The 16,709-nt window shown below is 34.3% G+C and overlaps 1 protein-coding gene across 2 annotated transcripts in view; it reads left to right on the plus strand.

The window, feature by feature from the left end:
* LRRC40 (leucine rich repeat containing 40) overlaps positions 1–10,366 on the plus strand; it is a 63,790-nt gene extending 53,424 nt beyond the window's left edge. Inside the window, 4 exon segments of one of the 2 annotated variants that reach the window (NM_001261023.1) lie at positions 2,652–2,762; positions 3,980–4,057; positions 6,531–6,716; positions 9,281–10,325. In NM_001261023.1, the coding sequence (NP_001247952.1) occupies positions 2,652–2,762; positions 3,980–4,057; positions 6,531–6,716; positions 9,281–9,386 (481 nt within the window). In that variant the 3' untranslated portion in view covers positions 9,387–10,325. 2 annotated transcript variants of the gene reach the window in all.
* The last annotated feature ends 6,343 nt before the right edge of the window (positions 10,367–16,709 follow it).

Consider the following 16,709-nt stretch of genomic DNA (forward strand, 5'->3'; position numbering starts at 1 on the left):
TAATATTTTTCTCCTAGAAAAGGATTCTTCACATGCAGTCATTTGCTTTATACTTTGTACTGTTTAATACATTTTTGTTGTTAATTATAGCAAAATCTTTAGATTATGAGAAACAATTAATTTAGTATATTGTTGAACTTTAAAAAACATTTGTTATCTAGCAGTAAACTATATACCCAAAGAAAGCTGACAGATAATCTAGCAGTTAAAACAACCCAGTGTGAGACAGGATAGGATACTGATAAGGAACTTGGGCAATAGAGTCAATTGCTTATACCATATGCCAGACCTGCTGTGTAGTTTTTGGACAGGTTAACTAGCTGTTCTTAGTTTTCTCACCTGTGAAATAGGGATAATAATGGTGCCTATTTATAAGAATTAAACTAAATGACATAATCCACACAAAGCATTCAGCTAGAGCCTAATGCTTTTATGCAAGTAAATACTTAAAAGGAAAAAAAAAGGTGATGTCGTGGAGGAGAGTGATGTGATGAATTGAGGAAGTTGAATGACTTTCATCTGACTATCATAATTTTTTTAGATGTTTAAAACTTTTAAAAAATGAGACAAACTATAATTTGCTTTCTATTTCACAGAGCATAGTTTAGGGAATATAGATCTTAAAAGATGACAAATTTAAGATAGTCCATGGCAGAAGGGATCTCTAGTCTGTCTTCTCGTTCTCTCTTGTTTTAAAGGACTGAGAGGATATTTGATAGAATCGAGCATTTAGATTTGCTCTCAGATAGGACAGGTTTGCTTTTGGGGGGGTCCTGGAATAAATAAGTTAATTGGGAATAAAGATAGACTTAAGAGACATTAGTTATTATTTACTGCCTCATTTTATCTATCTGACTCTTCTTTTGCAAAACAATGTCATTCTGTTGACACAGCTATTGTATCACATTTTGAGCAACTTAGAATGTCAAGAAAATAATCAAGACATGCCTTATTACGGGGACATGTTGCTTTAAAAAAGCCATGCTTTTCTCTAGAAAGTTCCCAAACCACTTACCCTTTGTAAAAAAATTTTAATTAACAATTCATACTTTTCACCAAAGATTATAAAAATAATACATATTCATAAAATTTTGGGATAAAGGAATATATCAGTTGTAGTTTCATCACTGATTTACTCTGTTAACTTTGTGGCATACTGCGTATTTTATTTCAAGCTATTCTCCATTTGGAGTCATACATGCAATATATATCTTTTTTTTTTTTTTTTTTTTTGAGACAGGATCTCACTGCCCTGACTGGAGTTCACTGGCACAATCACGGCTCAGTGCAGCCTTAACCTCTCAGGCTAAAGTGATCCTCCCACCTCAGCCTCCCTAGTGGCTGGGACTACAGGCATATGCCACCGCAGCCTGCTAATTTTTGTAGAGACCAGGTTTTGCCATGTTGCCCAGGCTAGTCTCAAACTCTTGAGCTCAACTGATCCACTTGCCTTGGCCTCCCAAAGTGCTAGCATTACAGGTGTGAGCCACCGTGCTTGGCCATAATTTGTATCTTGACTGATTTATTTGTCATAAGTATTTTTCTGTTTATAAACAATACTTTAAAAATGTAATTTCACTATATACTATAAGGTTGATTATGACAATAAAGGAAACATTGTTTTTCTAGGCCAGATTTCCAGAAAAATTATTAAGTCAGAGTTTGACTCTTGATATATCAAAAAAAGTTTTATCAGTTACACATTGAAACTCACTTTCTTTCACTACATCTTTTTCAGCACAGCATTTTATATCCTTTCTTTTTTTTTTCTTTGCTAATGTGATATAGACTAAGTTGTACAACTTTCATTTGGTTTTCTTTTCTTTTGTTTTTGAGACAGAGTTTTTCTCTTGTTGCCCAGGCTGGAGTATAGTAGCGTGATCTCAGCTCACTATAACCTCCGCCTCCCAGGCTCAAGCAATTCTCTTGCCTCAACCTCCTGAGTAGCTGGGATTACAGGTGCCTGCCACCATGCCTGGCTAATTTTTTGTGTTTTTAGTAGAGGTGGAGTTTCACCATGTTGGCCAGGCTGGTCTTGAACTCCTGACCTCAAGTAATCCACCTGCCTCAGCCTCCTAAAGTGATGAGATTACAGGTGTGAGCCACTGCACCCAGCCAACTTTCATTTGTTAGTAAATCATATTAATAACAGGATTAAAACTATAAACCTTGATTAGGCTTACTTACAAATGTTTAATTCTTCCTCTTTAAGTTTTAAACTAAAGCTCCTTAGTGGTGATACACCACTTTTGTAGTAGAAAACTACTGTGTTACAGATGTCTGTGTAACAGTTTGTCTTATTGATTCAAGTTATTAACAGAATAAAGTATAAAAATTTTCTAGATTTGATTTTTCTCCTTCGTGCCATAGTTGGTTTAAATGCAAAATAAATAGTTTTTTAAGTGAAACTTTAATGTACATCTAAAGCCAAATAGAAACTTTTGGACAGATAAGAGTGAGCCTTTTTTAAAAAATTATTTTTATTAGTTACATATCCAAACTCATTAATGTTCCTGTGAAAAAGTAAAAGGTACAAAAAGTCATAATTAGCAGAAGTTAAATATAGGAATTTCCTCCTTTGATCTGCTTACAGTTTTGAAGTTCTGACAGTGAATTCAAGTGCTAACATTTAAAAATTATTTTTGTTTCAGGATGGTAGAACTGAAGGAAATGGTTTCTGATGTCAATCTCAGTTTTAATAAACTTTCCTTTATATCCTTGGAGTTATGTATGCTTCAAAAATTGACTTTTTTAGATCTCAGGTATTTATTGATACTATTGCTTGACTTTTTAAAAAGTTGTAACTTGTCTTTGAGTTTTGCCTAACTTATTCCTTTTGCCTCATATTTTCCTAGGTATGTATGGAAACTGGCCTTTATTTATTAACAATAGTTTAGGAGAATCCTAAAATAGTGTTTAGGAAACCCAAGAACGAATTTAGGAAGAATACTGTAATCAGACATTTATCATTTGTAAGCAATTTACAAGTTATGTGATAAGACAAAATTACTGAAAATATTAACCCATTCTAAGCAAAATTACAAATAACACATGGAAAGTATTTTCTTCACATTGTTTCTTTTCTGAAAGTAAATAGCATAAAACCAGCTGAGTGGGTTATTTAACACAACTTAATGCAGACAATAACTGGAGAAAAGTACAGAGAATATAGATATAGAAAAAGAATATAGATTGTACTGTAGAAAGTATGACTTTTACATATTAGGCTTGACTTCTGAACACAAAGAAATAGGTTAGAGAAAAGTATTTATTTGTAATAGGTAGTCATCTAGTTGGGAATAATTTTCTCACAGGTATTTTCATTATTAGTAGTTATATTGGCTTTAAAATCCTTTTATCTTTTTGTTAACTTTTCTTCTAACATTGCTCCCAGATCATTCCAAAAGTAAATAAGATTTTCTTTATTGCCATGTTTCATTGTAAGAGCTAAAAAAAAAATAGTCATTGTGTAGATTTAAATTCTAAACTTAGGAATAGATTTGCCTTATACCTATGGAGAAGAAAACTCCAAATCTCTTAATAGAACTCTTTACTTCCTGGTTCATTTTTAAAATAATTTTTAAATTCCTCTTAGAGTAGAATTTCATGTCTGTATCATATGTATTAACACCAATAAAATATTTATTTTATGTGGTATTATAGACTTGGGGGAAATATTAAAGACCCCACTTTGAAGGAGTTAGTTTACAATGTTTACCACGTAATCACTATTAAACCTATAAAGAATTCATTGCATTATCAATTGGTTGCATATTGATATTATTAGGATTTGGCATACTAATCGAATAACTGCAGTAGGTGACTGATTCAGAATTCTCAGAACTCAGCCTTAATAAAGTCAGATCAAGGACTGACAAACTGATCTACATATTTTTTTTCCTGCTCAACTTTTAATTATAAATTAAATTTGTAAAATTTTTCAAACTTTGTGAATCATCTGTTTTGATTTCCAATTTAGGAACAATTTTTTAAATTCTTTGCCCGAAGAAATGGAATCACTGGTAAGACTACAAACGATCAATCTTTCCTTTAATAGGTAAGAGACAGAACAGACAATTCTAATTGTTATTCTGTGGAAATATGTAGATCTTTCTCATTGGAGAAAACAACTAAAAGCCAAATAAACAAAAAGGCCCCTTCTACTTTATTTCAATATCCAGATTTTATTTTCAGTTAGTTCTTCTTAGAGTTAAAAATATTATTTTCTTAGAATTCTCATAGTTGATGTCTAACATATTTTTTGTTTCTTTTTACCATTTTGAGAAACCTGTAGCCTAGAAAGACAAATATTCAAATAAATAATTACAGTTGCTCTAATGGAAGCATAGTGCAGGGGAAAATGTCTTCTGAGATTACTTCAAGGTAGAGGAGATAGCATTGAAACCGAGGTTTGAAAAATAGACATTTGCCAGCCATTCAGGTAGAGAGCATTCTAGTTAGAGCAAATAGTGTATGCCAAGGCACAAAGATGTGAGAACATATGGGATGTTTGGGAAACTTCAAGAAGTTCAGTGTGCTTTGGACAATCAAACAAGCAGGTAGAGGAATAGAAGGAACAGATAAAGGTTGGCAAGTAAGCAGTAGCCAGACCTTGAGCTTTTTATGCTCAACGAAACTTAGATTTTATTCTGCAAACACTATCAAGATACTGCAGATAATTAAGAGTAACATTTATTGAGAAGAGCTTATTCTGCTGGTGCTGTACTAAGTACTTCACATGTAATAGCTCATGCTTACAAGAACCCTACATGGTGGGTTCTGTTACTGTGTTCATTTAAAAATCAAGGATTAGAAGCTAAGTAACTCATCTAAGGTATGCATAAATAGTTAATTATACAGCTGAGATTTGAGTCCAGGTGGTTTGGCTCCAGAAGTTGGGCTCTTAACAACTATGTCACATTGTTTCTTATGATGAAAATGGATTCTAAAGACAATTTAATTAAAATATGAATAACTGGCCAGGTGCAGTGACTGACACCTGTAATCCCAGCACTTTGGAAGGCCAAGGTGGGCGGATCACCTGAGGTCAGGAGTTTGAGACCGGCCTGGCCGACATGGTGAAACTCCATCTCTACTAAAAATACAAAAAGTAGCGAGGCGTGGTGGTGGCCTGTAAACCCAGCTACTCGGGAGGCTGAGGCAGGAGAATCGCTTGAACCCCAGGAGGTGGAGGTTGCAGTGATCTGAGATTGTGTCACTGCACTCCAGCCTGAGCGACAGAGCAAGACTGTCTCAAAAAATAAATAAATAAAATTTAAAAAATAAAATATTAACAGCTAATATTTAATGTAACCCAGATAATGTCCTAAGGTCTTCAAATATATTCATTTAATCCTTATAACAAGTGTATATGTTTAGTACTATTATTATTCCTCATTTATAGATGAAGAAGCTAATGCATAGTGATGTTAAAATATTGCTTATTTAAAATTTTCTTCTGTCTGCTCCATTACTTGTGCTTCCTAGTATATAGATTGCACCATTATTGTCATTGTTTTAAAATATGTCCACTTCTCAGATCTCTCCTAAGTTTTACTTGTGAATTGAGCTATCAGTTTTATATTGTGTTGTCAATTGAGCTAACAGTTGCCTTGCAAGTGATATCTTTGGGGAAGTGCCAAAAGCTAGCCTAAATTTCTGTGTTATCAGATAATTATCTTGTTCATGGGTTGCAGGGAGGGAAGAGAAGAGCCTACTAAGGGGTCATTTGGTCCATCTGTACTCTTGGCTATTGCTTCTCTAGTCTCACTGGAACTTCAGCACTGCTTTGAGTTTACACTTCACTGTTGCTTTTTTTCATCAAGGCAGCAAAGGAAGGGGACGGTATGCGGAAATGAAAAGGCCAAAGCTCTCCTTTCCGACCCATTCTTGTATTTTCTAGTCAAGGCTGCAGTTTACCTTATGCTAAAACTGTGCTAGCCTTTCTCCCCTGCGGGGTCCTGAGCCATTTTTGTGTTAATTGCAAGTATAGATTTGAGAGCTGTTAGCCTTCCCATATCTTGTGGCATCTTCAGGGTTGCTTGGACAAGAAAGCCAGCAGTCTATGCTAATTTGCTGTCTTTTTAAGAACCCAAAGTGTACTCATTTTGGAAGCTTCAGTCAAAGCAAAATATAAATCTCAAATTTTACTTAATATATTGGGAGTGATTATGTTTCATAAGAAGTAAAAGTGAAAGGAAGAATACCTACGTGGATACATTTAGAGAAGATTTCCTCTTCTCTTGAATGTGAACAGAGAAATATGGGAAAATTTACTCTGAACTTTTGCTGATTTTATACAATAAATAGTAAGTGTTACAAGTTTGTCTGCTTAACATGTATTTCAAGGTTTTCAAAATTAGCCCTTTCTCTTTATTTTTTGTAAAATTCAAATAAAGGACTTAATGCCAATTACAGAATAACATAAACTAAAGAAAAAACTGTCATGTCAAATTTAAGATAAGCTGTTTTAAGGAATGTTTTGATGTCTGATTCCAGTATATTTAGGTGTTCTGTTCATATGTTAATAGGTTTAAAATGCTACCTGAAGTTCTATATCGTATCTTCACACTTGAAACAATTCTGATTAGTAATAATCAGGTTGGATCTGTGGACCCTCAGAAAATGAAGATGATGGAAAATCTGACCACGTTGGACCTTCAAAATAATGACCTTTTACAAATTCCACCAGAGCTCGGAAATTGTGTGAACTTAAGGTAACTACACCATTCTACTGCTTATTTCATTTATTTTGTTGATTTATTGAAGTGATTTTTCTTTTTGAGATAAATTTGCAAGAAGTTAAAGTAACAGATTTAATATCCTGTTAAAAGTAACAAGTAACAAAACCCAGAGTACCAATTCTGCTTTTCAAATTTTACCAAATGTATATTTTTAGTTTTGCTTATATGGTATATATGTATATATAATAACTAATTGTTTCTAATGGCACTTTGCTTATCACTGTGTATGTTTATAACCTGAATCTCTACTGCATGAAAATGTCAGGGAAATATTAACTCTTTAGCTTTGAATACAGGGTTTTTTTGAAATTGATTGCAGATTACCACCATTCTATTTCGAGCCCAGCATAGTCTTTCTCACTCTTTACATCTGCTGTTCCCTCAGCATCAGGTACTTTTACCCTGTTTTCATCAATAATTGGCCTATTGAATGTCACCTTTGAAAGCCTTCCCTGTCCTCCAAGCAGAATTAGTCCCTAACCTGATTTCCCGTCATGCTTCATGTGGACTTATTTATACGATTTTTGGGTCTTTCTTTGGAAAAGAGTTGTCCCAGTGCCTAAAACATAGTAAACACGCAGTAAGTGCTTATTAAGTGAATATAAAGGAGGTTTGAGATATCAACAGAAAACCAAGTGGTTAAGCAGAATAGTCAGGAGTAATTTAATTGCTGAAAACTGCATATTAATGATTCGGTATATTTTCCTTCACTGGGGCAACACTGGTATCTGCTGTAGTACCTCATATTAGTAAGTTATAGGAGACAAATACAGTTGATTCTTATTCTTTGTGGCAGTTATGTTCTATAGACACTCTGAACACCCTGTTAGTGAATACTGACCTATTGCAGGGAAATACAGGGATTAGGTTCTTGCAAGAGTCTAGTCACAACATTTTCAGCAACCAATCAATATATAACTTTGTTACATATGTGTTTCTGTAGCAAGATACTTCATTTAATATTATTGTCATGTCATTAACATTGAAATCATGGCCAACAGCACTATAATTCATGCCTGAACAAAGCTTATCTGACACATGTATTTTTTTCATAATCCCATTTGTCCTTAGGAAGACTAGACAGTACTTTAGCATTACACTTGGTGACCATTTAACACGGTGAAAACACCAACAAAGGTATGAAAATTTGAAGTGTGGCACTAAATGAACCATCAAAAAGGACCTGTTTACAGTATAAGAGCTGAAACAAGAAGACAAAGCATCACCTTGTTCAACCTCACTTGGGAACATGCCCGTGGGGTGACTCCAATTTTTTGTTCCTCCCTGCATGTTTATGAATGATCTCGGAAGTGCCACACATATTGATTTGGGGGTTACAAACTTTAGTGAGTAGGCAAGTTTGCAAATACAGCACCCACAAATAATGAGGATCAACTGTAATCAACTTTTTTCTAGAAATTAAGAAAATAAGTCTTTAAAAGAATTCCCAAGAAACAGAAATATTTGAAGATATAATTTAGATCAACAATATGGTGTGAGTCCTTTGATTTTTATTTATATAAACACTTAACTTAAAAAGTAATATAAAAGCCTCTCTTAACTGAAGATATTTTATTATATAATGAAACAAAACAAGCTTTTAAATCTTAAGTTGAACTCTCAGATCATGTAAATAGATTTATATATGTATATCTGCTCAAAGGAGGGAGAGAGCAGAATGTGTTAATGTTTTGGGGAGGCAAGGGGTGGAGCAGTGGTGGTGATACATTGGTTACATTACAGTCCTTGGCTTGGATGACTCTTGCTGATGTTTGTTTAAATCTTACTTGATCATTTAGTATATAGTCATTTAATAAGATTGAGAGGGCTGGATAAAAGGGTGGTTCAAATCACAACTCCACCATTTAGTAGCTGTTTGATCTTAGACAATATTTCTTACTTCCCTAAATTTGTATTTCCTCATCTATTAAAATAGAACTATTAATGGCACTTACATCATAGGATTGTTGAGAGAGTAGGATTGTTAAGAGTTAGTGAATATAAATTACTTGGCTCAGTACCTTTCACAAAGTAAGTATTCAATTAATATGTTTTGGGTTATTAATTAGTTATAATTCTAATGTTTAAATGCTCAGATTTGAAAAGGGGCAAATAGCCCAAGCATGATGGTTCATGCCTGTAATCTCAGCACTTTGGGAGGCTGAGGTGAGCGGATTACTTGAGGCCAGGAGTTTGAGACCAGCCTGGCCAACATGGTGAAACCCCCTCACTACTAAAATTACAAAAATCAGCTGGGTGTGGTGGCACACACCTGTAATCCCAGCTACCCGGGAGGCTGAGGCATGAGAATTGCTTGAACCTGGGAAGTGGAGGTTGCGGTGAGCTGAGATTGCACCTCTGCACTTCAGGCTGGGCAACAGAGCGAGACTCTGTCTCAAAAAAAAGAAATGAAAATAAAAAGGGGCAAATAGAAAAAAAAAATACACAAATCTTATTTATAAAATTGCAAATGAAATTAGATGAAAAACCTTGTTAATGGAAAATGTTTACATTCTCAGTTTCTCTCTTTTGTTTAGAACATTACTTCTGGATGGAAATCCATTCCGAGTTCCTCGAGCAGCCATATTAATCAAAGGAACAGCTGCTATACTTGAATATTTGAGAGACCGAATTCCTACTTAACATGGAGTTGCTTTATAACCCTTGTCATGTATTATTAACCCTGGTTAATTCTAAGGAGGATATAACATTTGTTTTAGTATCATCTTAAAAAATGATTGCTATAATTGATCTTGTAGTTTCCCAGTATCACCTACCCGTTGGTATAATTAGCCTGGGCCATATTCACTGCCAGTAAATATTTTTACATTTTTATTTAAGATTTTTGTAAGGTGTTGTATACATTTGTAATGGTGATAACCACAAAGTGTTCATACATTTGTTCTAAATGTTTTGCATAGGATTTATCCTACTAACTTTCATTTTCTTATAGCAATTTCTTCAAAAGTGAATTTTTGTTTAATGTGGTTTAGTATTATAATAACAAAGCATTTTTGTAGAACTGGTTTTTTTTCTCATTTCTTTTTGTATTCCATACAATGTGACCAATTGACTTGAATATGAGTAGCCAGTTTCTATGTTTTTGTTAGATATAAAATTAAATCGAATTTTGTTGAATGCTGTTCTTCGGCATTTAAAAAATAAGACCTCATCTTGGGCCACATGTCAAAAGAAAAAGGAAACAAAAATATATTAAAAGTAAGACTTTTCATTACCCATGATAGGACTTTTGTGATGTGACTAATCTCAGTACACATTTCAACTTAAAACCTTTTTATTTACAGCACCATAATTTTAAAATTTACTTGCAATCTTGGTAAGACTAAACTTGCACTATTTTTCTAAAAGGGAATTTGATATAGATAAACTTGATTTAATAAAAATTAAATATCATTTTTGTTTACACCAAAATTATCAGAAATAGGTTGATTAGTCATTATAACACCATATGATTCTATTAAGAAGTCAATTCAGTAGCATGTATATCAATTTATATAGATAGATAGATAGCTTTTGGATGATTGAGGCATGCTTATATTATGAAAAAAATTGCTAATAAAGATAAATACTACATGTTCAGAATAAAAGTTACATTTTTCAAATATTGATTACAATGTTTATGTTTTTGTTTTAAAAAACATGCCTTTTCAGCTGGCCTTGGTGGCTCACGCCTGTAATCCCAACACTTCGGGAGGCTGAGGCGGACAGATCACTTGAGGTCAGGAGTTCAAGACCAGCCTGGCTAACATAGTGAAACCCCATCTCTACTAAAAATACAAAAAACAAAACAAAACAGAACAAAACTACCCGGGCATGGTGCATGTGCCTGTAATCCCAGCATCTTGGGAGGCTGAGGCAGGAGAATCACTTGAACCCAGGAGGTGGAGGGTGACAGAGTGCCGAGATCGCGCCACTGTACTCCAGCCTTGGGTGACAGTGAAACTCCATCTCAAAAAAATATAAAAACAAAAACATGTCTTTTTCTTATTACAACTCTGTTGCTGACTACGAGGTCTGCTTTGATAGTAAACAAAAGACACTTTACAATAAGGTGACATTTTATTATTTATACAATAAGGAGACTTTTATGTTATTCAAAACACTTTTTTAAATACTGAAAAAGTTGAGTACACCAAAGCCGAAAAATGGCTCTGCTATACACTGCACAGCATTATTTTAGTCCCTGTATTTTGTATCTGTACAGAAAGCATCTTCAAAATGCATTCTAATCACATTGTACACCTTTACCAATTAGTGTCAATACATAAAATAAAACTTGAGAATACAGCTTGCATTTGCAAATTAACTGACAAAGTAATTAATTTCACTGGTTCAGTAAATTTAAAATATAGTTTCATAGGACTTCTTTGCACATAAAATGAAGCAGCTTTCAAGGTTGTTATGGTCTCATACTGCAAAAAAACCAGTAAGTACATTCACGATCTATGTTAATAAAGTAGTAAATATGTCTTCATTCAGTTTTATTTACATCAATATGTAGTTCAACTAAAAAGTACTTTTAATTGTGATATAGTAGTCTTTTTAACACATACAAAAATGACAATTTTTTATATATAATTTAAGCTCAAAATCACAATTATCTCAAAATATTAATTACAATACAGCCATTTCAGTTAAACATGTTGTGATTTAATTTTTTTTATAAAATGGTAAAATTGTATTATTAAAGTAAGCAATTTGTTTTGAATTGGCTAGAGTACACCCAAGTAGAAAACCTTAAATGTTAAGAGGTGTTTCCTGCCCCCTCCCACCCGAATTTGTATACAGCCACCTAGGCTAGCAAAGAGACAGAAAAGGCCCCAATTTATAAAGATTAAGCCTCTTTTGCTATACTGCTGTGGCTTGTTGGTTCTTCCATAAAAGCTTTACAAGGGGAGTGTCAATAAACTATGCAGTGAAATGCATGCATTAATATACAATATGTCTATGTAAAATGTCAATGTTTACTATTGCACATAAAAGATTCACAAAGACTGCAAAAGAAGTCATAAAGAAGCACTTTCTCTACCAGTCGAATATTGTAAATTTGAAAACGACTTGATAATATAATGGGATTTCTTTGAAATCAGATCCCAATTCAAGTTCTTTCTCTGGGTAAAGGAGCTCTGGTTACTTGGCCTTAAGATGTCACTGTTGTGCTGCACATATGGTAGTGAAGTCAGGTATCATTAAAAAAAAAAAAAAAAGTCTAGAGACTATCTTCATTTTACTAAAATAGTGACCCAAAGTTGGATCACTGCTTAGGAATTTTTCTTAAACTTACAGAAGAGTGAAATATTTCACTAACTGAATTATATGACCTGAAATGAGAAAAGGAAAATTTATGTGTGTGTGTTTGGCATATGGGAAAATACCAATTCATATAGGTAGAATTAGAACTTCTTTATAGAGCAGTAAAAGGATTATGCCCCAAAATAACTGAGGTCAAAAGTAATCAATTATCAAATAGTTTAGGAAAAAATAATTTTCATAGATACTTAAAAAACATCCAAAACATAATATCTAGTATCCTTTTACATGTAATTTTTAAGAAACCATCTGAAAACCTACCACTGTCTTCCTTCAGAATTGCTTATGTTAGTTTAATATTTATTTTGTGAATAGAAAGAGCCTAGTTCATGTTATGGTTTTCTTATATATACCTGGTTGGGGAAGCCCTTGGGCAGTTACAAAGTGGAAAAAATAAAACTGTAGTACTTTCAATAACCGACAGTAATCTTGCAGTCATCTCACTTTTTTCAAGGTCTTTTGTGGTGGTCTTTAAAATTTACAAACAGAATTTGGTAGATTTACTTCTAATTTTCCACTAGTAAAAAATTTCTTCTTCATATGAAGACAATGTCATTATCTTTAAGCTTCCTTTAGTCCCTACTGAGTACAAAGAGAAACTTGATTGGCTCTTCAGACAAAAACTGCCTGGTTTATCTGACTATCAATTACCTTTCTCTTCATTTCAAACAGAAAATAGGCTTGCATTTTCAAGGATGAAAGTTTGAGGATGTTCAAGAGAAATGCCCAAACATTATAAAGCCGAAGTATTAAGCATTCATTGCATTCCACTGACGCTAGGTGTCATCAAAGCTAAAACCAAATTTTCTAGAGTAAAACTTAACATACAACAGTCCTTACTGACCTGAACCAGATGCCTTTTCCACATTCAAGACAAATAAAGTCCTCTGAGTGGAAAGACTATAAGTATTGAAAATAAAAATTATTTCAACAATATATTCTGAAAATCAGTGACCTTTCTAGCAGATATGGGAGCTGCTTTATGTTGTCTGCCTGAGAGTTTCATCTTGCTTTTCCTATGGACTTTCCAAAAAAAATTACATAAGATTTCCTGACTAAATAAGACACATTCTTTAGTAGAGGGTTGGGGAAGGGTAAGAGGAATGGAGAGATATAAAGAAATACAATGTGATTTCTTTTGTCCATTTGTCAAATGCTTTCCTTAAGCTATTAAAAAGGTCAATTGACCTGCATACCTGGGCATTATTTAACCTCATTATTTTAGCTGTGCAAAACAAATGTGCAAAGAAAAACACCTCCTATGTATGTGTGCCTGTACATAGACACAAAACCTGAGTCACAATAAAAGTTTTTAATATAAGAAAGCTTTTCTTAATATAGGAAAATAACCTTTAAAGAGCCAAAAATATCTTTGTATAATATAAGCAGCTAACTTTAAAACTTCCATGTACTTAAGTATCACATATTTTATAAGATCTAGCAAAAAAGGATCACTTACATTTGATAATTTTCTTAAGTATAGCTGAGATAACCACATTTTTATTTCTAACGTGTATTTTCATTCCCCTGAATTCATTGATTTTTTTTTTTTAAAGCACATTCACACAAGTCCTGTTTAATTTCTGAGAAACAGTTCCTGCTTGTTTCTAGATATTGAGGACATAGGAGATTTAGGATTGCTAGGCCTATAATTTAGTGCCAAGTCGCAATGGAATTCCAAAGTTCAAAACAAAATATGTCATTTTATTAAGAGAAACATTATTTGCAAAAATATTTGTAGACAGAGTTGGGCCAAAGTCTGCATGAAGCTATTCTCTCATTTGCAGGCTCCCTTTCTACTGACTGTTAACTCTTAACCCTTTCTTTCTCCATGCTCCATTTCTTTATTTTTCGGTAGCCTTCATACCTTTTTCATACTTGAACCCTGAATGGTCCCAACTGAATGAAGCTCCCTTGCTCATATGCAGCTACCAGTTACAATGTCCTCTTTTCTTACCTACATCTTTGTTATCTCTTCCTCTTTATGTGCTTAGAACTCTGGGATGACTCCTTGGCCTCTCCTCCTCTGCCACTTAACTACTCATTAGGGGAAAATCTGCTTGAATGTTCCATTGCTTATTAGACACTGATTTAAGGCTCAATTCAGGACATACTTATTCCCTGGGCTACACCTTAGATGCTAACTGAGGAAAGTTTATAGAAAACTGACTGAAAGTTGCTTCTCGATGCTGCTCCCAGTGGTCCGTGTCATTAATTATGCATTTATGTCAGTTAAGTTGCTGATACTTAGGGAGAAGGGAAAGCCGTCTGAACCAAAATATTCAGTCTTTGCAGCTGTGATTGGACAGGAGGGCCTTTGAATACTTGGATCAGTAGTTAAAGAGATACTGGGCAGGGCCCTTGAATGCTTTTTTTCTCAATCCTAGTTTGGGAATAAGGTGGAAAATGCATGCGAGAGAGTAAAGGATTAGAGGCATTAGCCAAGGGAACTGTAGTCAATTCCTGACTTTTTATATGATACTTGCCTGAGGATCACCAGAAGGATTTTGTCCTGTGCAGAAGACTAAAAGCAGAGTCATACTTTCTCTGCCAACAGACTTGTTGCCATGGGAACCAGTGCAGAAAAATGAAAATGTGACAAGAAGCCAAGGATTAAATGTAGAAAATTGATAGGGAGTTGATTTCTACATGGCAATTTAAGCATTGAGGATTTAAAGAAACAGGATATTCCTTATGTGGCCAGATCAATGAAAATGGACAAAATGACTTGCCAGTAGCTGGCCCTAGGAGGCTGAGGTGTGAAAAATGCAGGGAGAAAGTAGTAAGCATGCTGTAGTTTGGATAAGGGGAACTCTGTAAAATCTAACTCCACTCCTGATGAGGTTAAGCTTCCAGTCCAAATGTTAAAATTAACCGTAGGATCAAATATACCCTTTGGAAAGGCATGCCCATACTTAGCTTGATAAAAGCGGCCTGATGTAACAATTCTCTTTTCACCTTTCCAAAACCAGCACATACTACTCGACAAGATTATTGCATATCTAGTTTATTATTGCTTGATGCATCTTTTCAAATACTCAAAAACAAAAAAACCCACCATTTGCAAATCTATGCCTCCCTTCCCCCAATAAGGCAGCTATTGTAAGTAACCTAGAATTAAGTTTCTCATTAAGGAAATAATTATCTTACTTCACGTGATACAAGTCCTCCTTGTGTACCTTTTTCTGTCATTCAGTCAGTACTTAATAATAAACTGATCTGGTAGGATTCCAGGAAAACCTTTAACAAGGATTTGGAGTTTCAGCCTAATCTGAGAAGGACTTACATGTTGTATTTTCAAAGGCTCTAGGAGAATGTACCTGCTGTGTCCCCGAAGCTTTCCTGAAAACCTACAATTAATGTCTCATTCTATGACTTCAGCTTTGGCCTGTTTTGAAATGCAGTTGCTCTAAGGAGATATAGGAAGGTCACCCTGTAAAGGATTTGATTTAACCCTTCCTGCAGAGCTAGTTTTCAAATAGTAATGGCACACTTCACCTGATGTCCTCTTCTTCCCTCTCCCACAAAGGAAAAACTAAAAACATAACGTCCACCTAGGCAATGGGGAGGGCTAGAGGCCAGGAAGTAGGAGACAAGCCATTATAGCATAGTAGTCTTTGGGGGTACATCTGAATGCAAATGGTCTGAATAAAATATGCTTTGTGTGCAGTGTTATGTACACTGGACGGATTTCACTAGACATGCTTTTTTTCTTTCTCACTTAGGACTTTCTGACCTATTTGTCAGAGTTCCTTACTGAAGCCTTTGACAATCTCAAGGGGTTATTGAAATGTCAAAAGCTCATTAATTTCCTTTATCCCAAGAGTACTTAATTCTGAATTTGAATTCTGAAATCCAATAACACACCTGAATTTTCTATCACTTGCTGTTTGGAGGCCAATTTGATAATACATGCAGGACCCTAAACAGAGGTTTGAATACTGTGATATTGCTGACACAGAATTCCTTATATCGATATTCTAGTGACTTTCAGGATTGGAGACTTACGTGCTTGGTTTTTGCAGCAGGAACCATTAGAATAACCTGATGTAGGACTAATTGAAGCTACATAAAGCATTGCTTTTTCCTAAAGACAGGTAGGCAGATCTCTTTCTTAGATAGGCAAATAAAGCATAATAGGGTCTTCACAAGCAGCTAGGCCTTTGAATTTAACATGATAGAGACTGCTGCTTTTCATTTCTAACATGATCTCTTTAAAATCAGGTAGCTGATGTCTGGAGGAAGACTAGCTGGTCAGGATTAAACTAAGAATGATTAGCTTTTGTTGTGCCTTGGCACTGATCCTCTCACTGGTAGATCATACCTTGGACAAACGAGCTCCTCCACACAGAAAGGCCACCAGATACTACTGTATTTAATGGTTTTACTACATCTATGCATTCTTCAGATAAAAATCTAAAATAGTTACAAAAAATCTCATAGGGTATTGAGAATTTAAATTTGGCTCCTTGAAAATTTTTAAACAATTTGATTAATCCTCTCAACTTTCTATGAGGTTGTATAAGTGATTATTTGCTATATCATGTACCTTAAAGAGTTATAGACATAACTTACGTAGTTTCCCTTAGTTTATCATATAACTCAGTCACAAAAGGACCAATATCCCTCATTTTA

Source organism: Macaca mulatta, chromosome 1 (assembly GCF_049350105.2).
Source record: "Macaca mulatta isolate MMU2019108-1 chromosome 1, T2T-MMU8v2.0, whole genome shotgun sequence".
In the NCBI taxonomy this organism is placed as follows: domain Eukaryota; kingdom Metazoa; phylum Chordata; class Mammalia; order Primates; family Cercopithecidae; genus Macaca; species Macaca mulatta.